Source organism: Polypterus senegalus, chromosome 5 (assembly GCF_016835505.1).
Source record: "Polypterus senegalus isolate Bchr_013 chromosome 5, ASM1683550v1, whole genome shotgun sequence".
NCBI lineage: Eukaryota > Metazoa > Chordata > Cladistia > Polypteriformes > Polypteridae > Polypterus > Polypterus senegalus.
The window spans coordinates 141,177,276-141,193,805 of record NC_053158.1 but is presented as its reverse complement, the minus strand read 5'-3'; the positions used below and the strand labels follow the sequence as shown (position 1 = coordinate 141,193,805).

General features: G+C 34.8%; 1 protein-coding gene across 1 annotated transcript in view; it reads right to left on the bottom strand.

Moving 5' to 3' along the window:
* vps41 (VPS41 subunit of HOPS complex) overlaps nt 1–16,530 on the bottom strand; it is a 145,355-nt gene that overhangs the window by 73,168 nt on the left and 55,657 nt on the right. The window contains exons 4-7 of the mRNA XM_039753407.1: nt 13,775–13,852; nt 11,903–11,977; nt 4,323–4,385; nt 2,123–2,188 (exon numbers count right to left, since the gene is read on the bottom strand). Of these exons, the coding sequence (XP_039609341.1) occupies nt 2,123–2,188; nt 4,323–4,385; nt 11,903–11,977; nt 13,775–13,852 (282 nt within the window). The remainder of the gene's footprint in view (nt 1–2,122; nt 2,189–4,322; nt 4,386–11,902; nt 11,978–13,774; nt 13,853–16,530) is intronic.

Below are 16,530 nucleotides of genomic sequence, written 5' to 3'. Positions count from 1 at the left end.
TCATTAGTTTTCACATCACCACTTAAACAATATAAACTCTATGAAAACTGAGGTAGGATTTACTAACTTGGCTCCTTTCAAATATCATTTGTTTGGACCACTGAAGGAGTTTCAATGGGACAAGACAACGACAAGGTTATTGTAGCTGTTAAGAGCTAAATCATCAGCTTAAAATTTTAAGAAATTTCAGGAACACTGGAACTACAGTAGTATCCTGCAGATCACAAACATTATATATACAAGTAGTATGCATTATATTGCCATTGTTTCTTCAATAAATTTTTTTGAATTAAATTCTTGTTTATAATTGAATGACCCTTATCATGTACACTAACAGGATATAGAATTTGAAAGTCAGGATGGAAGAAATAAATTCTCAAAACAAAGAAATTAACTAACTTCAGTATGTGTGGGATGTTAAATGGTAAAAATTTATTTTTTGTCTTTAAAGTTCAGCATTAATAATTTAAATCACTTAATATCAAGTGTATGACATTTAGATATAAATGTTGCTTCTCTATAGGTAATTTTCAATGGTAAGGGATTATAAAAAAAATGCTACTGGAGAAAATACTAATCTTAATCTTTTTAGATTCTTTATGTTATCTTTTTCCCATTACTTATGATACAAAGCATACAGATGCAATTTTCAGAGCTGAATGAATGAAATTCCTCTGAATCCATGGTACAGTACAACCACATTTACTTTCTGGGACAGCATCCTCACTTTATTTTTCATGGATCAATCTCATAAATATAACAAAACAGTAGATACACATAAAGAGATTTAGACCTTGATTAAGTTGAAACAATTGTTTTGCAGTCTATGGGATTTACTGATGAACTTCAGTACATACAGCACAAGCAGTACAAATACTATAAACAAAAAACAACAACACAGAAGCAAATTCATACTTCCTTTCATCAAGTTGACTTAGGCAGCAGAGGAATTTCATAAAATTGTCTAGCTGCTAGACTTCAACTTTTGTTTGACACTTGCGGTTTTAAAGCTTGAATATCTCTTGCTTATAGTAAAGGATGCTGAATCCCATGGCTTTTAACTATTAAAATGGTTTATGTGCACCATAGCATTTAAGCAGTATTATTTAGGGTGCGATTTAACCTGGTAAAAAAAAGACTGGCACCTTAATCAGGACACCAGATAAAAGTTTGGCTAGGAAAGCAAAACAGAATGTGTTAAGAAATATATCAGCAATAAAGTTATTACAGCATAGACTTCAACTCATTCCAAATTAATTTAACAAACAAGGTATTAAGGAACACTTACGGCATCTCTGTGTATTAGGCTTTAAAAAAGGGTGGGGATAATACCTGTTTTGTACAGTATCAAATTGCTATTGCTTTATCTAATTTTTAATCAGAATCCAAAACTTATTTACATGGTCTGCTTCTTTTATCTGCTCTCTTTCTGATAAGACAGTGTTGTGGGAAGTCAACATAATTGGGGTTGAAAAAACAACTGCATCCCACAATTTTATTTTTCTTTCAAAAAATTTTACTAAATATAGGTATCTGAATTGAGCACAAAGAACAGCATAATTTTGCTTTGCAGTGTCTCTCGCTGACACACACATTACCACTACTACGACATATCTGTTTTTAAGAATAATTGTACTGGGTAACACAATAGCACCTACTGTATTTTAGTGATTTAATTTCATGGACTTGGGTATGGGTATTAGGTTCACAAAGGCCCTAAAGTAAAGGCTCTTCAATAGATCATTTTTGAAAGCCAACACATCAACTAATCCCAAACTATGCAAATACATGATGTACCATACACTTTTCACAATTAGTCATTAATCATTATTTTTCTATCTGTTATAGTTACATAGGCTGCAATTCCTGGCTTATTGTTTTATGAAACAAACTAGTTTTCACAGGAAGATTTAATTAGATTACAGAATTTGCTGTTAAATTATCAAGAAACCATAAGGACTTTCAATGACCACAAAAAACAAAATTAGAGTAAACAGTAAATTAGCACAATTTGGTATTTTCTGCAAAGACGATTATTATTGACATTTGCAAAGAGCTTTAAATATGAAGAGTAAATGGTGCTCAAAGGTGAAGCAATGTTTGAATTTTCGTATCTCTTTACCTTATTTCGTCCTGTGACAAACTGCTTGCTGCTAGATCTTCCAAACTGAGGGTGTAGAGCCACCACCTAAAAAAAAAAAAAAATATATATATATATATATATATATATATATATATATATATATATATAATTATATTCAAGCTTACTGAAATGTACATTTCATATATATGAAAACAATTTAACAAGTAATATCATTTCTGAAAGTATTTTGTATATAATTTTACAAATTTTATTTGAAGAAAGCAACATTTCATACAGTCATGTCAAACTTAACAAACCATAATTCAACCCCTGCGCTGGAGAAAGAGAGGAGAGGTTACAATATGAGCAAAGCTTTAAAAATAACAAAGAAGGAAGATGTCCTTTACCCCAATATAAATGCTTAATCTAAGATCTGTGATTAAATCTTGCCATATTTAAAAAAAAAAAAAAGATTTGAACAGATCCTATAAGCAAGAATTAAATATTTTTCAATTTCAAATAGTATACCCACTCACTTACAACAGGTGGCCGGGAATTTTTCCAGCTGAGCACGATAAATCTATGTGCTAGTAGTGTGGTATAAGCAATTACAATCAATTTGTACTTCTCCATTTTAAGCCAGTCCGGGAGTACAACAAACATGGCTGTTAATGGGCTAGGAGTGATTCTGACATCAAGTCTGTCTGATAGGCATTCAAAGAAATTTGAACAGAATGATATTAATTTGGTACACACCCAAAACATGTGGCCCAATGAGAGTGGAGTTAAACTGCAATGTTCACATGTTGAATCTTGCTCTGGATACATATTAAATGTATTTTATGTCAATTTTAAATGACATAAATGTGCTTGATAACAGATTTTAAGTTGGATGATGAAAAATGTTCGCATATGGAGCTGGAGTGTATTCTATGCATGGCTACCTTCCCTTCCTTTTCAGATATGTTAAGCGAAAGATCCTTTCCCCAACATACCATAGGATCTTTGAAAGGAAGAGACTTTAAAATGTTTTAAAATATTTTGGAGATGCTGTGTGACTCTTCAAAACTGATCAGTATTGCCTCTGCAATAGAAATGGGTAGTAGGGGAGGAAAATAGGCAGGTTCCTACTAGCAAAGTTACTGATTTGAAAGTAGTGGAAAGACTGTGTTGATGGGAAGTTAAATTTGAAGTTTAACTGATCAGTACCTATATACAAATCTCTAAGTGTTTTAATCACGGAAATTTTCCAAACATTAAATGTTGTGTAGGCTTAAGAGGGTAGCCAAAGGTGATTACATTGTAAAGGTGCAACAGATAAGAGCTTCTCTGTCTTAAAATGCCATATCCTGAGTGACTGTAGGACAACTGGATATTAACATTATTATTCAAAAGTAAAATTGGTCTGTATGATGCACATTGTAATAAGTCCTTATTTTTCATTGGAAAGACGGTAATTAATGTTTGCCAAAAAGTTTGAGGTAGAATCTTGTTGTCTCTAGCTTCTATACACTTGGTTAATAGTAGTAGAGCTAAATTATTTTACATTGTTTAAAATAAAATTCCACTGTTTATTCTTTAGGGCCTGCTGTCAAGTGGTAGGGAAATGTGTGAATCTTCATATTACCTCACGTGTTGCAAGGCTGATCAGGATTTAGTGCAAAATTCAAGGAAGGATTTATTGTGACTTACCCAAATCATCACTGTTGCAAAGGTGCATTTTAGAAGTAACCAACACTGTTCATTTTGTCTGACGGTGCATAGCTTCTCCATGTGAATGGATCAATCATATAATGTTCAAGATTTGTTAGGAATATTATTTCATCACTGTCAAATTAATATCTTTTAATGAGTTCATTGCTGCCCAGTTTTTCTAAAACATCCCACTTTTCCCGGAGGTTCCTAGTGAGTTAGCATAACAAATGAGCTCTGCTAATTTCATACAGTATATATATAAAATTGTGAACACTAATGATGGGTTTTAAACAGACAGAAACACAGAACCACATAGCCTGAAATGTTCTACATTCTTCTCCAGTGAACTTCAGTCAGACAGACATTGTACTGAACAATATAAAGGGATATCAGACCTCCATATAATTAACCAATGTCTGACATGTATAAAAGCAAATGTAAATTGAATTATTAATATATAAAATCCCAGAAGATTACCCATCTTTTGTCTGTCATATCTCCAAAGAAATATATACAGTAGAAGAAGTTTTAAAAGTCCACTTACTTTAATAGGGCAGTCAAAGTTATCATGAAAGCCTTCCCTGGTGTATAAACCAAACACTTGAATCTGTTATTAAATAAAAAAAAAAAACAGAATCACATACAAAATGTTACATACAGTACATTTCAAACTATTTTACTGTATTTTTTATAATACCTCCACCTTCATTCACTTGAATATTTTCTATGGTTTTATTATTAAAAAAATGGTCAAAACAAAAAAAAAAAAAAACTAAGTCATAATAGTGTGTTTAATTAGTTTTAATTAGATTTTCAAGAACTGACTCACGTGAACTGACTGTGAACGAAGTACGCAGACAACAAGCAAAAGCTCCAAAGAGTGCTGAACAAAAAACGCATTACACAATTGAGAAGGCAGCAAAAGAATATGAAGCGGGTGATGCATACAAGCATATTCATAAGTGCAGCTACTGCGGAAACAAAGCACACGGTGGAAAACATCAATGTCCAGCTAAAGGAAGACAGTGTAAAAAATGTGGTAAATTGAACCACTTCGCTAAAGTTTGCAGGACTGGGAAAGGTAAACCCGTGCATGCAGTGTGGGATGTCTCAGATAAAGAGGAAGACGAGCTGTTTATTGATGCAGTAAGAAAGGAACAACCCTCTGAAGCTGAACAAGCCTTAGTAGACATATCAATAGGAAAGCAAGGTGTAAAGCTTAAGTTTAAATTAAGTTCATAGACACGCTGACACTAAATATTCGCAGGCAGATCCACAACTTAATACTGGGAATGCCTGTTAAACATCTTAGATTCACGAGTACCGATTTGGGTAGTGAACACTTCGATGAATGAAACCTGTTATCTTTACAACGGTTGACAAACACGGAATATAACTTGAACACAACACATCCTCCAAATACGAACCTGATTGAAAGAAATAATGATAATCAAATCCTTGATGACAGCAACACTTATAACAGTCACAAAACAATTACATTGACAATCATGTTACGTTATTTTTAAAATGTTTCCTTTTCTTTTTCATAACTTCTTCAACACACTACTTCTCCGCTGCAAAGCGCGGGTATTTTGCTAGTTTAGTATATAAATGGATATAAATAATTGCATGTAAACTATTCGCCAAAATCTGTTGTATGTAAACAATACTGTTTAAAACGTTATTGTTTTTTCATCAGAAAACCCGGTTTCCACGTCTACCTGCATTAGTCTAAATGGCACTTTTACCACTCGCAATAGGGCGGACGCGCTGACTTATTGTGTCGACTGGGCAACACAGTGAATGCGGCATCTATCTATATATGTCTATGTTTTCCGTAGTCTGCTACAGGAAGGTACTCTCGACCATTGGCATTGGTTTCGCTCCTTGCTATATTCGTTATACTGCGACGGTGGTTTCCTAAGCCTTTGTTATACTGAATTCCTTTCTCACCATTTTCCATTCCTATTCTTACACCACCATATGCTACGGCGGGCTTCGGCTAGTAAAGTATAATTCATCAAGGCTTCTAAAGCATCTTTGCCCCAAAGTAGTAATCAATATTCTCCATCCTGGCAGCACAAATCATTGTTGTTTAAATATACTAGTAAGAAGGCTCTGTCCATTGCTTGGGTCTGAAGAACTATTGAGGACACTATTAAAGCATGATAGAGCTGAAATGCATATTGTTGCAGATAATCATAATGACGTAAAGTGATATAAAAGGGGTGTGAGAAGAAACTTTTTAATATTGGGGGTTGGTGTATGACTTTTGATTTTTATGCTTATTTGTGTTTACAATAGTTTTGATTTGATTACAAAAACAGTATACTTCACTTCTTCTACACACAGTTTCATAGTCACAGTATTCATAAATTAGATTAACAAAACCAAACATAATAATAATCTGCAGAACAAATACTCATAAAGGCCAAAATTATAGTTACCATTTAACCTAACATGCATTTCTTTAGTATGTGAAAGAAATCTGGAGTACCCAGGGAAAAATTAATAAAATTCACTGGGAAAGCGCAAAACCTTCACAGAGAAAACATTTATGTTAATCATTGTTCTGCTTTAATGTGTATACAAACAATCAATCTAATTATATTACACAATGACAAACATGTTAATACAGGTACTGGTATAATGAAAATTTTCTCAAATAATCACATACTCTTTTTTATTAAAAATTATTCTTGCAGTATCTATAATCTTCTTCTTTCAGCTGCTCCCGTTAGGGGTCGCCAAAGCGGATCATCTTCTTCCATATCTTTCTGTCCTCTGCATCTTGCTTTGTTACACCGATCAACTGCATGTCCTCTCTCACCAGATCCATAAACCTTCTCTTAGGCCTTCCTCTTTTCCTCTTGCATGGCAGCTCTATCCTTACCATCCTTCTCCCAATATACTCAGCTTCTCTTCTCTGCTCATGTCCAAACCAACGCAATCTTGCCTCTCTGACTTTGTCTCCCAATCGTCCAATTTGAGCTGACCCTCTAATGTACTCATTTCTAATCCTGTCCATCCTTGTCGCACCCATTGTAAATCTTAGCATAGCTCTGTCTCCTGCTTTCTGGTCAGTGCAACCATCGACGTAATGAAACAATTTACTAGCTATAATCACTATTAAAATTGTATATTATGAAAATACAATTTTTTAAATGCCAGCATCAATTATTATGCATAACATCAGTTGTCAAAGTGTGAGGCACAGTCCCTTAATACAATGTAGCTTATGTCCGCTGTAATTAGTGATTGATCTTTAACAGTAACAACAATACAGGAAAGAGAATATGCCTTATGGTATATAACATTTCAGTGCAGGCCTGAATGATACTGCTTTTTAACAAGGCAAGTTTCAACTACAAATGACCAATATCTAATTAGAATACCCAATTACTGTCATTACTGTACACTGTTCTATCTTATGTTCTGATCAGATACCAACTGATCAGGAAAGCCAATTTGTTCCTTACTCTTTGTAGATGATTACTACATTTTACTATTAGTTGCACAACTCATGGCCAGAAAAACCACAGGCCACTATTCAGTATTTGGTCTCCGTATTGCAAAAAGACATAGCAGTGCTAGAGAAAGTCCAGAGAAGATAGACTAAGCTGATTCTGGGACTGAAAGGTATGAACTAATAGGGCAGGATGAAGAAGTTGAACCTTTTCAGTTCAACAAAATAAAGATTAAAAAAGTGACATAATAAAAGTGTTTAAAATTATAAAATGAATTGATACGGTGGTTCTCAGCTGCTATTGTAAACTAAATTCTTCAACAAGAAAACAAGACACAAAACCTGTAAAGGAAACTGTCATTACAACCTAAAAGCAGCCTAAAGTGTACAAAAAGTAGTGGAAGACAATCAGTCAGTCAGAGAAAATTGTGGAATACTTAAGTTTGAACAAACCCTAAATTGTTTTGTATTTGGGGAACAAGGGACTATGTACAGACTATGAAACACCAATTTTAAATGGAGAAGGTTTAAGTACTGCCTCTGCTAAAGACATATCTTAAGCTACCATAATACTAAATAGTACCTGTATAAGCACACATGGTTTACAGTTCAAAACAACGGTTCTCAATGATATTGAATAGTAGGAGGCTTTGTCTGCCTTGGTAAGATGAGCAAGTGGTTGAGAAAAGGTTTAATATGTTGTTGAGGGGGAAAAAATGCAGATCTGGCAAACAGAAAGAGTTCTTCGAAAGCCATGAAAGTTGGAGTGGCTTTCTTTCAGATCTGCCTCTCTTCCTCATTCGCTGGTCGCTGAGTTTTTTGTATTAATAATATTTTAGCATAAAATACATGAACTTTGCCCATTTTCAATTTATGAAAGGATAATGGTCATGGCTTATGTTTATTACATGAGATTTTTTTTATTTTTTCCATAGAAATGCTTCACATTGTTTCCCATTGTCCAGTGTTGGTCACTAATAGATCTGAACATAACAAGACTCTTGTTTTGTATATGTCTAAGAAAACATCAGATGAAATTTATTTCTCAGACACCAGTGAAAACAAAAGGCTTAAGAAACATCTAAAAAATTATTTTTATGTGAAGTATTCCTTTAACGCTGTTTATTATATATTCATATTCTTTACAAAATACTCAACAATTAATTACATTGCTTTGAAATTAGTAGTTAATAATCAAAGCATAATTATAAATTGCATGTTTCTGCAATACCTTTATAATCCAAGCAATACAGGCAAAAAGGTAAGATACAATATAATGGAAATGAAGACCCACAGATAAAATACTTTGTCTTTCTTGCTGTTTATGTAAGCCAGTAATGTAAAAGGCATCTTAGTTTCATTTTATAATTATAACTGCAATTGAACTTAATATTTTCTAGCAACTGTCTTAGTATAAAACAGTAAAAAAAAAAATACAATACAGCCGATTGCAAATGTACGTCTTTCTGAAAGGCAACTGCAAAACACTAAAAAAACTCAACCAATATTGCTTCATCAAATATCTGAATGTAATTAATTCTTATTTGGTGACATGAGTCCTGAAAGTATTTAATGACATCTCTTGTTTTACTGACTCTGGTGGGGCTGCAGTCCCTCTTCTCCTTGAACTTTCTGCAGCTTTTGATACTATTGACCATGCTGTTGTAGCTTGAACATCTGGTGGGGCTTAAAGGGGCTTCTCTTAACTGGTTCAGATCATATCTTACAGGTAGACACTTTTCAGTGTCCTTCAATTCCTGTTTCTCATCTACTGCTCCTGTTAAGTGTGGTGTTCCTCAGGGATCCATTTTGGGTCTTATTTTATTTTCTGTTTATCTTCATACTAAAAGAGTTATTTTCAGGAAATTTAATATTTTTTTCCATTTTTATGCTGATGATACACAGGTTTATATTCCTGTGTGTAACTCTGCAATTAAATGGCTACACAATTGTCTTTTTGAACTAAGATCCTGGATGGCTGATAATTTTCTTCATCTCAATCAAAATAAAATGGAAGTGCTGATAGTTGGTCTCCCTGCCAAAGCTCAAATTGGTTTTGAATCTTTTGGCTTGTTTTGCTGAATTTTGCAAAACTCAAGTCTGTAATCTTGGTGCCATTTTAAACAATAATCTCTCTTTTAAGAAAGATATCAACTCTGTAGTAAAGAGTTGCTTTTTCCAGCTTCGTCTTTGAGCTAACCTTTAACTCTTAGGGATCTTGAGAAAGCTACTCATGCTTTTATTGGGTTGATGACTGTAATTGCTGAAAGCATGTGTGTTGGAACTGGGGAGTCCTCTACAGCACATCTTCAACCTGAGCCTGAAACAGGGGAGAGTAACAAGGCTTTGGAAAACATCTTGTATCACCCCTGTCCCAAAGGTATCACGTCCTAGTGAGCTGAATGACTTCCGGCCTGTTGCTCTGACGTCACATCTGATGAAGACCATGGAGCGGCTGCTGCTTCACCACCTGAGGCCACAGGTCCGCCACGCCCTCAACCCTCTGCAGTTCGCATACCAGGAGAAGGTGGGAGCGGAGGATGCCATCATCTATATGCTACACCGATCCCTCTCCCACCTGGACAGAGGCAGTGGTGCAGTAAGAATTATGTTTTTGGACTTCTCTAGCGCCTTCAACACCATCCAACCTCTGCTCCTTAGAGACAAGCTGACTGAGATGGGAGTAGACTCACACCTGGTGGCATGGATTGTGGACTATCTTACAGACAGACCTCAATATGTGCGTCTTGGGAACTGCAGGTCTGACATTGTGGTCAGCAACACAGGAGTGCCGCAGGGGACTGTACTTTCTCCAGTCCTGTTCAATCTACAGTATATACATCAGACTTCCAATATGACTCGGAGTACTGCCACGTGCAAAAGTTCGCTGATGACACTGCTATTGTGGGCTGCATCAGGAGTGGGCAGGAGGAGGAGTACAGAAAGTTAATCAAAGACTTTGTTAAATGGTGCGACTCAAACCACTTACATCTTAACACCAGCAAGACCAAGGAGCTGGTGGTGGATTTTAGGAGGCCCACGCCCCTCATGGACCCTGTGATCATCAGAGGTGACTGAGTGCAGAGGATGCAGACCTATAAATATCTGTAAGTGCAGCTGGATGACAAATTGGACTGGACTGCCAATACTGATGCTCTGTGTAAGAAAGGTCAGAGCAGACAATACTTTCTGAGAAGGTTGGCATCCTTCAACATCTGCAGTAAGATGCTTGAGATGTTCTACCAGACGGTTGTGGCGAGCGCCCTCTTCTACGCAGTGGTGTGCTGGGGTGGCAGCATAAAGATGAAAGACGCCTTATGCCTGAACAAACTTGTTAAGAAGGCAGGCTGTATTGTAGGAGTAAAGTTGGACAGTTTAACATCTGTGGCAGAGCGACGGGCATTAAGCAAACTCCTGTTAATCATGAATAATCCACTGCATCCACTGAACAGTGTCATCTCCAGGCAGAAGAGTAGCTTCAGTGACAGACTTTTGTCACTGTCCTGCTCCACTGACAGACTGAGGAGATCGTTCCTCCCCCACACTATGCGACTCTTCAATTCCACCCGGGGGAGTAAATGCTAACATTAATTTTATTTTTATTTATTTATTTATTTTCATTTTTATTACTATTTAATTTAATATTGTTTCTTTGTATCAGTATACTGCTGCTGGATTATGTGAATTTCCCCTTGGGATTAATAAAGTATCTATCTATCTATCTATCTATCTATTCTGGGATCATCAAATCCCTGATGTGTGGATGTGGTTGGTTCAGAATGCTGCTGCCCATTATTTGGCTGAGGCAAGAAAGTTTGATTCTGTTTCTCCACTATTAGCTTCTTTACATGGGCTGCCTGGTAGTTTCAGAATTGACTTTGAAATTTTATTGCTAGTTTTTAAATCATTACATGGGTATGCTCCTGTCTATTTATTTGAACTGTGTGTCTTACACCAGCCATCCAGACTGAATAGATCTACCAGTCAGTTGTCTCTTATGGTTCCTAGCAATTAGTGGAAAACTAAGGAGGACAGGACTTTGGCAGTGGCTGCACCTCATCTGTGAAACTCTTTACCTCATTACATTAAGGAGTCACCTTCAACTGAACTATTGAAAACTAGAATGAAGACTCATTTCTATTCTCTAGCTTTCAGTGACCTTCACTGATACTAATGGTTGTCCTACTCTTAGTCATCTTTTATTGTAATTTATTTTTATTTATTTATGTTCATTATATGTTTTAACGTAACACACTTTGGCTATTGCATTACTGATGTTGTTTTAAATGTGCTCTATATATAAATTGACATTTTTCACCCTTATAATGTAGGTTTATCTTAATGACAATTTTGATATCTATTGGTCATTTTTAATTGAAAGTTAAAGAGTTATCTTTTGACAAGTAAAACTTTTCACAATATGACACTACTATATACTAAAAAATGTATCAACCAGAAGAGAACAAGAATATTTGAGAATATTGTTTTTATACACACAATGACAGATGTGAAACTGCTGTGTTTAAATTTCAGGCCTGCATGAGGAAAATGTGATAAAAGATTAAGTTTACTCCTCATATTAAACACAGATAATCAAAAGCAAACAGTAATCTGCTAAATGCCCTCAAAATGTGAAATATTATATAGAAATAACTTACCTTGCCATCTTCTGAGCAGATGCCTACATGCTCGCCACTATCATCCAGACTGATTTGATTTATTTTCACAGTACTCTGAAAAGCAAAATATAAAGTAATCAGGACAGAAAAATGTGACACATAAGACAAAAACAAGAGTTACATTTCATAATCTGTTTAATGTCAAAACAAATGGTATTTGAAGATTTCGAAAAGCACTTGTCTTTAATACACTGGCCTTTCATCTGTGCAACTAAAGGTATATTAATCCACCCATACTCCACTAAAATGAAGGATTATTCAAATCAATCCAATAGGTTTAAAAGTTCAAATGCTAATTGTATCTTGACCTAATGTACACTTAAGCACTACACCAACTTCAACTTGCACTTTTAATTGAAAAAACCCAGAAAAGCTTCACAGATAAGTTAGTTCCTAACTTTAATAACCTATTAAAACAATTTATTACTTTATACATAGTTCAAATGTATTAATGTTAATGCAAAATAAAGATACAGAAGCAAACAGTCTGCATAATGAAATGAAACAACTAAAGAATATTAGCTAAAATGTCTAAGAAATTCTTTTTATGTAGTTGCGGAGCAAAATAAGCATTAGTTAGTCTTATATCTAATTTCTAAAAATGAATGCACTATAAAATCTATTTCTGAAGCATAAACCATACATTTTTAATAATAATGTGAAAGACTGAGAGACTGAATTTACAAGTCTCTGGCAGCAATAATTAAAAATATGTTAAAAGGGCCACATCATCATAAAATGGGCAATGCAATTTAAAGTCTGACAGTCCCCTGAACTCTGATACAGTGAATCATTAGATATGGAACATCACAATGGTCTTCAATGAGTTTAATACAATGGTAAGTCAAACTAAGCTAGAAAACTGGATTTATTAGAAAATGGAACAAACCTTAACAAAACTGATAATGTCATTTCTCAATGCAGTCTCCACCCATTTCAATGCACTTGTGGCACCTTCCTAGAAGTGCCTTGATTCAAGGAGGAAAAAAAAAGGTTTTGTCTTGTCCTCACAACCACTTGTGTACCCCAGTTATTGTCCAACATTACATGCCAAAGGGTACTACAGTCACTAGTGCAAGTTACAGTGACTTGCTGGAGACCAATGTGAAGCCTGCTATTCGATCCATATGGCAGGGACTGCTGTCTCAAGGAGTCCTTTTGCTGCAAGACAATGCCCACCAACACACTGCTAGGAACACTAAGGCTTATTTGGAGAAACTGAAGTTTGAGGTATTGCCACGTCCTCCTTATTCACCAGATTTGGCACTGTGTGATTTCCACATTTATAGACTGCTAAAAAAACATCTGATTGGTCATTGATTCAAAACAGACGACAACGTGAAGAAAGCAGTGCACGAATGGTTGCGAGGACAAGCCCAAACCTTTTATTCTGCTGGAATCCAGGCACTTCCAGGTAGGTGGTGCAAGTGCATTGAGAAGAGTGGAGACTACATTGAGAAATGACATTATCAGTTTTGTTAAGGTTCATTTCCTTTTCTGATTAATCACACTTTCTAACTTGAGCTTGACCCAAGCTCGTAAAACATAAACAATTCAGATTGGCATAAGTGGAGATCTATATCCATATGTCTTACAGAAATACATACATCCTGCCATCACTATATTGCAAGACTCTGCTTTAATACATAAAGAAAAATGTAGTAAGCATAAAAAAATTATTAATATTAATATCATTGAACTCACACAAACCAACCAAGTGTTTAGTAGAAGAAGAGGAGATGATCTGATGGGTACACAACTAATCACTACCATACTATATTGTATAAATGATTTCAATTAAATGAGTTTTTATGGTTCCTAATAGTGACCTTAATTATGCTGGATACTTACAATGTCAAATTTCTGAGTGACATTTCCTTGAACATCCAAAAGAAACACCTTGCCAAAATGAGTTCCCAGTGCCAGAAACTTGAAGAAAAACAAGACAACAAAGTTTATGACCAAAGATTGACTGGCTAAGAAAAAATGAAGACTGCTTAAATTTTACATAAACTGCAAATTCTTCTTAATTATGTAATAAGAAAATGCACAGTCCTTATGTTGACACATATGAACAAACACTGCAGAAACAATTTCACATTTCAACATGCACACAGTATTTTTGTCAACTTATACTAATAATAAAAAATTATTTAAAACATCTAAACTGTCAGGCATGACTACAGCGAATTTTATGAGCATATTTTGAATTTCTTAAATAATTAACTATAAGATTTACTTATAATATGGACAGACCTGAAATCAGTTTGCACTTGCAGGCTTTAAGCATTTCTCATATGATATATTCCTGTTTCCTCTTTCGTTGGTATAGATCAGGGGAGCTCAGGTTCAGTTCTGGGGTGCCGAGAGTGGCTGAATATTTCTGTTCTAATGCAATTTCTGAATCAGAAGCCAATTATTGTTGGTGAAGCAATTACTTCTCAAGCTATATTCTTGTGTTTAATTTTAGTTAGGAAATATGTTACTATTGCCAAAGTTTAATTGTTTTTTAAGTCTAACATAGCTGTATTCATTGTTTTAATTGTTTCTTGTTTTATTAACCTGGTGCTAATTAGCAATGAGACACAAATGGCAAAGGGATCAGCAATTCACCATCTATATTAGTCCGATGTTTACACCTGTGCGTTCATCGTGAACTTTTTTAGAAATGAAACGCAAGAAAAAAATGTGAAGAACTGAAAATTACTAATTTTTGCAGGACCATTAATCATTAGCATGATATCCTTGGAAATAAAAAATCTGCAATTTAAGAATGACCTGAAGGCAGAATGAAAACCCAACTGCATTCCACCAGAACGAAACTTCAGCACCCTAGGACTTTTTGGTAAATAACTTTACGTACAGATATTGACTGAAACTTGCAGTAGTTACCCAGTATGTCAGTGCACTGATATCACAGTTCCCTGCTATGAAAGTGGTGACTGAATAAAAGCATTTCACTAAAATCTGCAAACATTTTTATGCCAATGCACAACACATTTAAAATACTGGAACATGTAGTATGTAAGGAAATATAGCAGGCATGGAATTAAACAGTCAAGCACTTTACAGTGCTAACAATATCTAATATTAACTAACATTAATAATTTTAACAGCACAATTTTAGTGTAAGCTCACACCCAGTAGAGTCAAGAAATGACCAATGGTAGAAAAAGGAAAGACCTTGGAAGCATACCTAAAAGATTATACAGAGCAACATTCAAGAAAAGCTGCAAAAACTCAGGATTGCTATAAAATAAAATTACAAAACTGCACATAGCAATGGTGACAGAGAAAGCAATATAAAGAGATATGTAATGTTGATAAGCACTGCTATAAAACAAAGTTATAAAACAAGGCAAAAAATAGTAGAAACAAGTAAACTGAAAAACTGTTAAGAGTTTTCAAGGATAGCAAGCTAAGTGAAGGAGTGACAGTAGAATCAGATAGAATACCAAGGTCTATAGATCTCAGCTGCCTTTTTTTATATATGCAGCTCATGAAATTATTGTATCAATAACCTGGCATTTACTAGAAATAACTCGTTCACATATCTAAATGAAATACCTCAAAAGGCACACGCTGATGGGTTTTGCCATGGCCCTCACAGTCCCCTGACCTAAACATCATTGAAAATTTGTGGATGGATCTCATTCACATATCCTAACATAATCATGCAATTTTGCAACTTGATATTTGGGATTGGAGATTACATTTTGTTTTAGGTCTATACAAAACTTCAATGGTAAGCAGCAATAGCCGAGAGTGCTAAACATTTATTTACTTACTTTTTAAATTATTGTTTTTGGATAATGAAATCAAATCACAAAGATGCACCGAGATACAAAGAGCACAACAGACTAGGAAACTGAAAAATCACAGAGCCAAATCTATACATATACAGGTGCCAGTCATAAAATTAGAATATCATGACAAAGTTGATTTATTTCAGTAATTCCATTCAAAAAGTGAAACTTGTATATTAAATTCATTCATTACACACAGACTGATGTATTTCAAATGTTTATTTCTTTTAATTTTGATGATTATAACTGACAACTAATGAAAGTCCCAAATTCAGTATCTCGGAAAATTACAATATAAATTAAGACCAATGCAAAAAAAGGATTTTTAGAAATGTTGGCCAACTGAAAGGTATGAACATGAAAAGTATGAGCATGTACAGCACTCAATATTTAGTTGGGGGCTCCTTTGGCCTGGATTACTGCAGCAATGCGGCGTGGCATGGAGTCAATCAGTCTATGGCACTGCTCAGGTGTTATGAGATCCCATGTTGCTCTGGATAGAGGCCTTCAGCTCTTCTGAATTGTTGGGTTTGGCGTATTGGGTAGGGTGGGAAATGATTGTGTGGTCTTGTATGTATGTTATCATCCAGCTGACGCTCAGAACGTTTCTAGTGTGGTCCGTAAAAGCAAGAGACAGTTTTACCATGAAAAATCTGTAGTATTATTTGTTTGACGTTTAATTGTTTTTGTTAACTATATTTTCATCTTGCATTATTCTTATTGTAACAATGTTGTAGTGGTAATATGATTAAATCAACCTAATAATATTAATTTGACTTTTTCTACGTCGTCAAATATTCT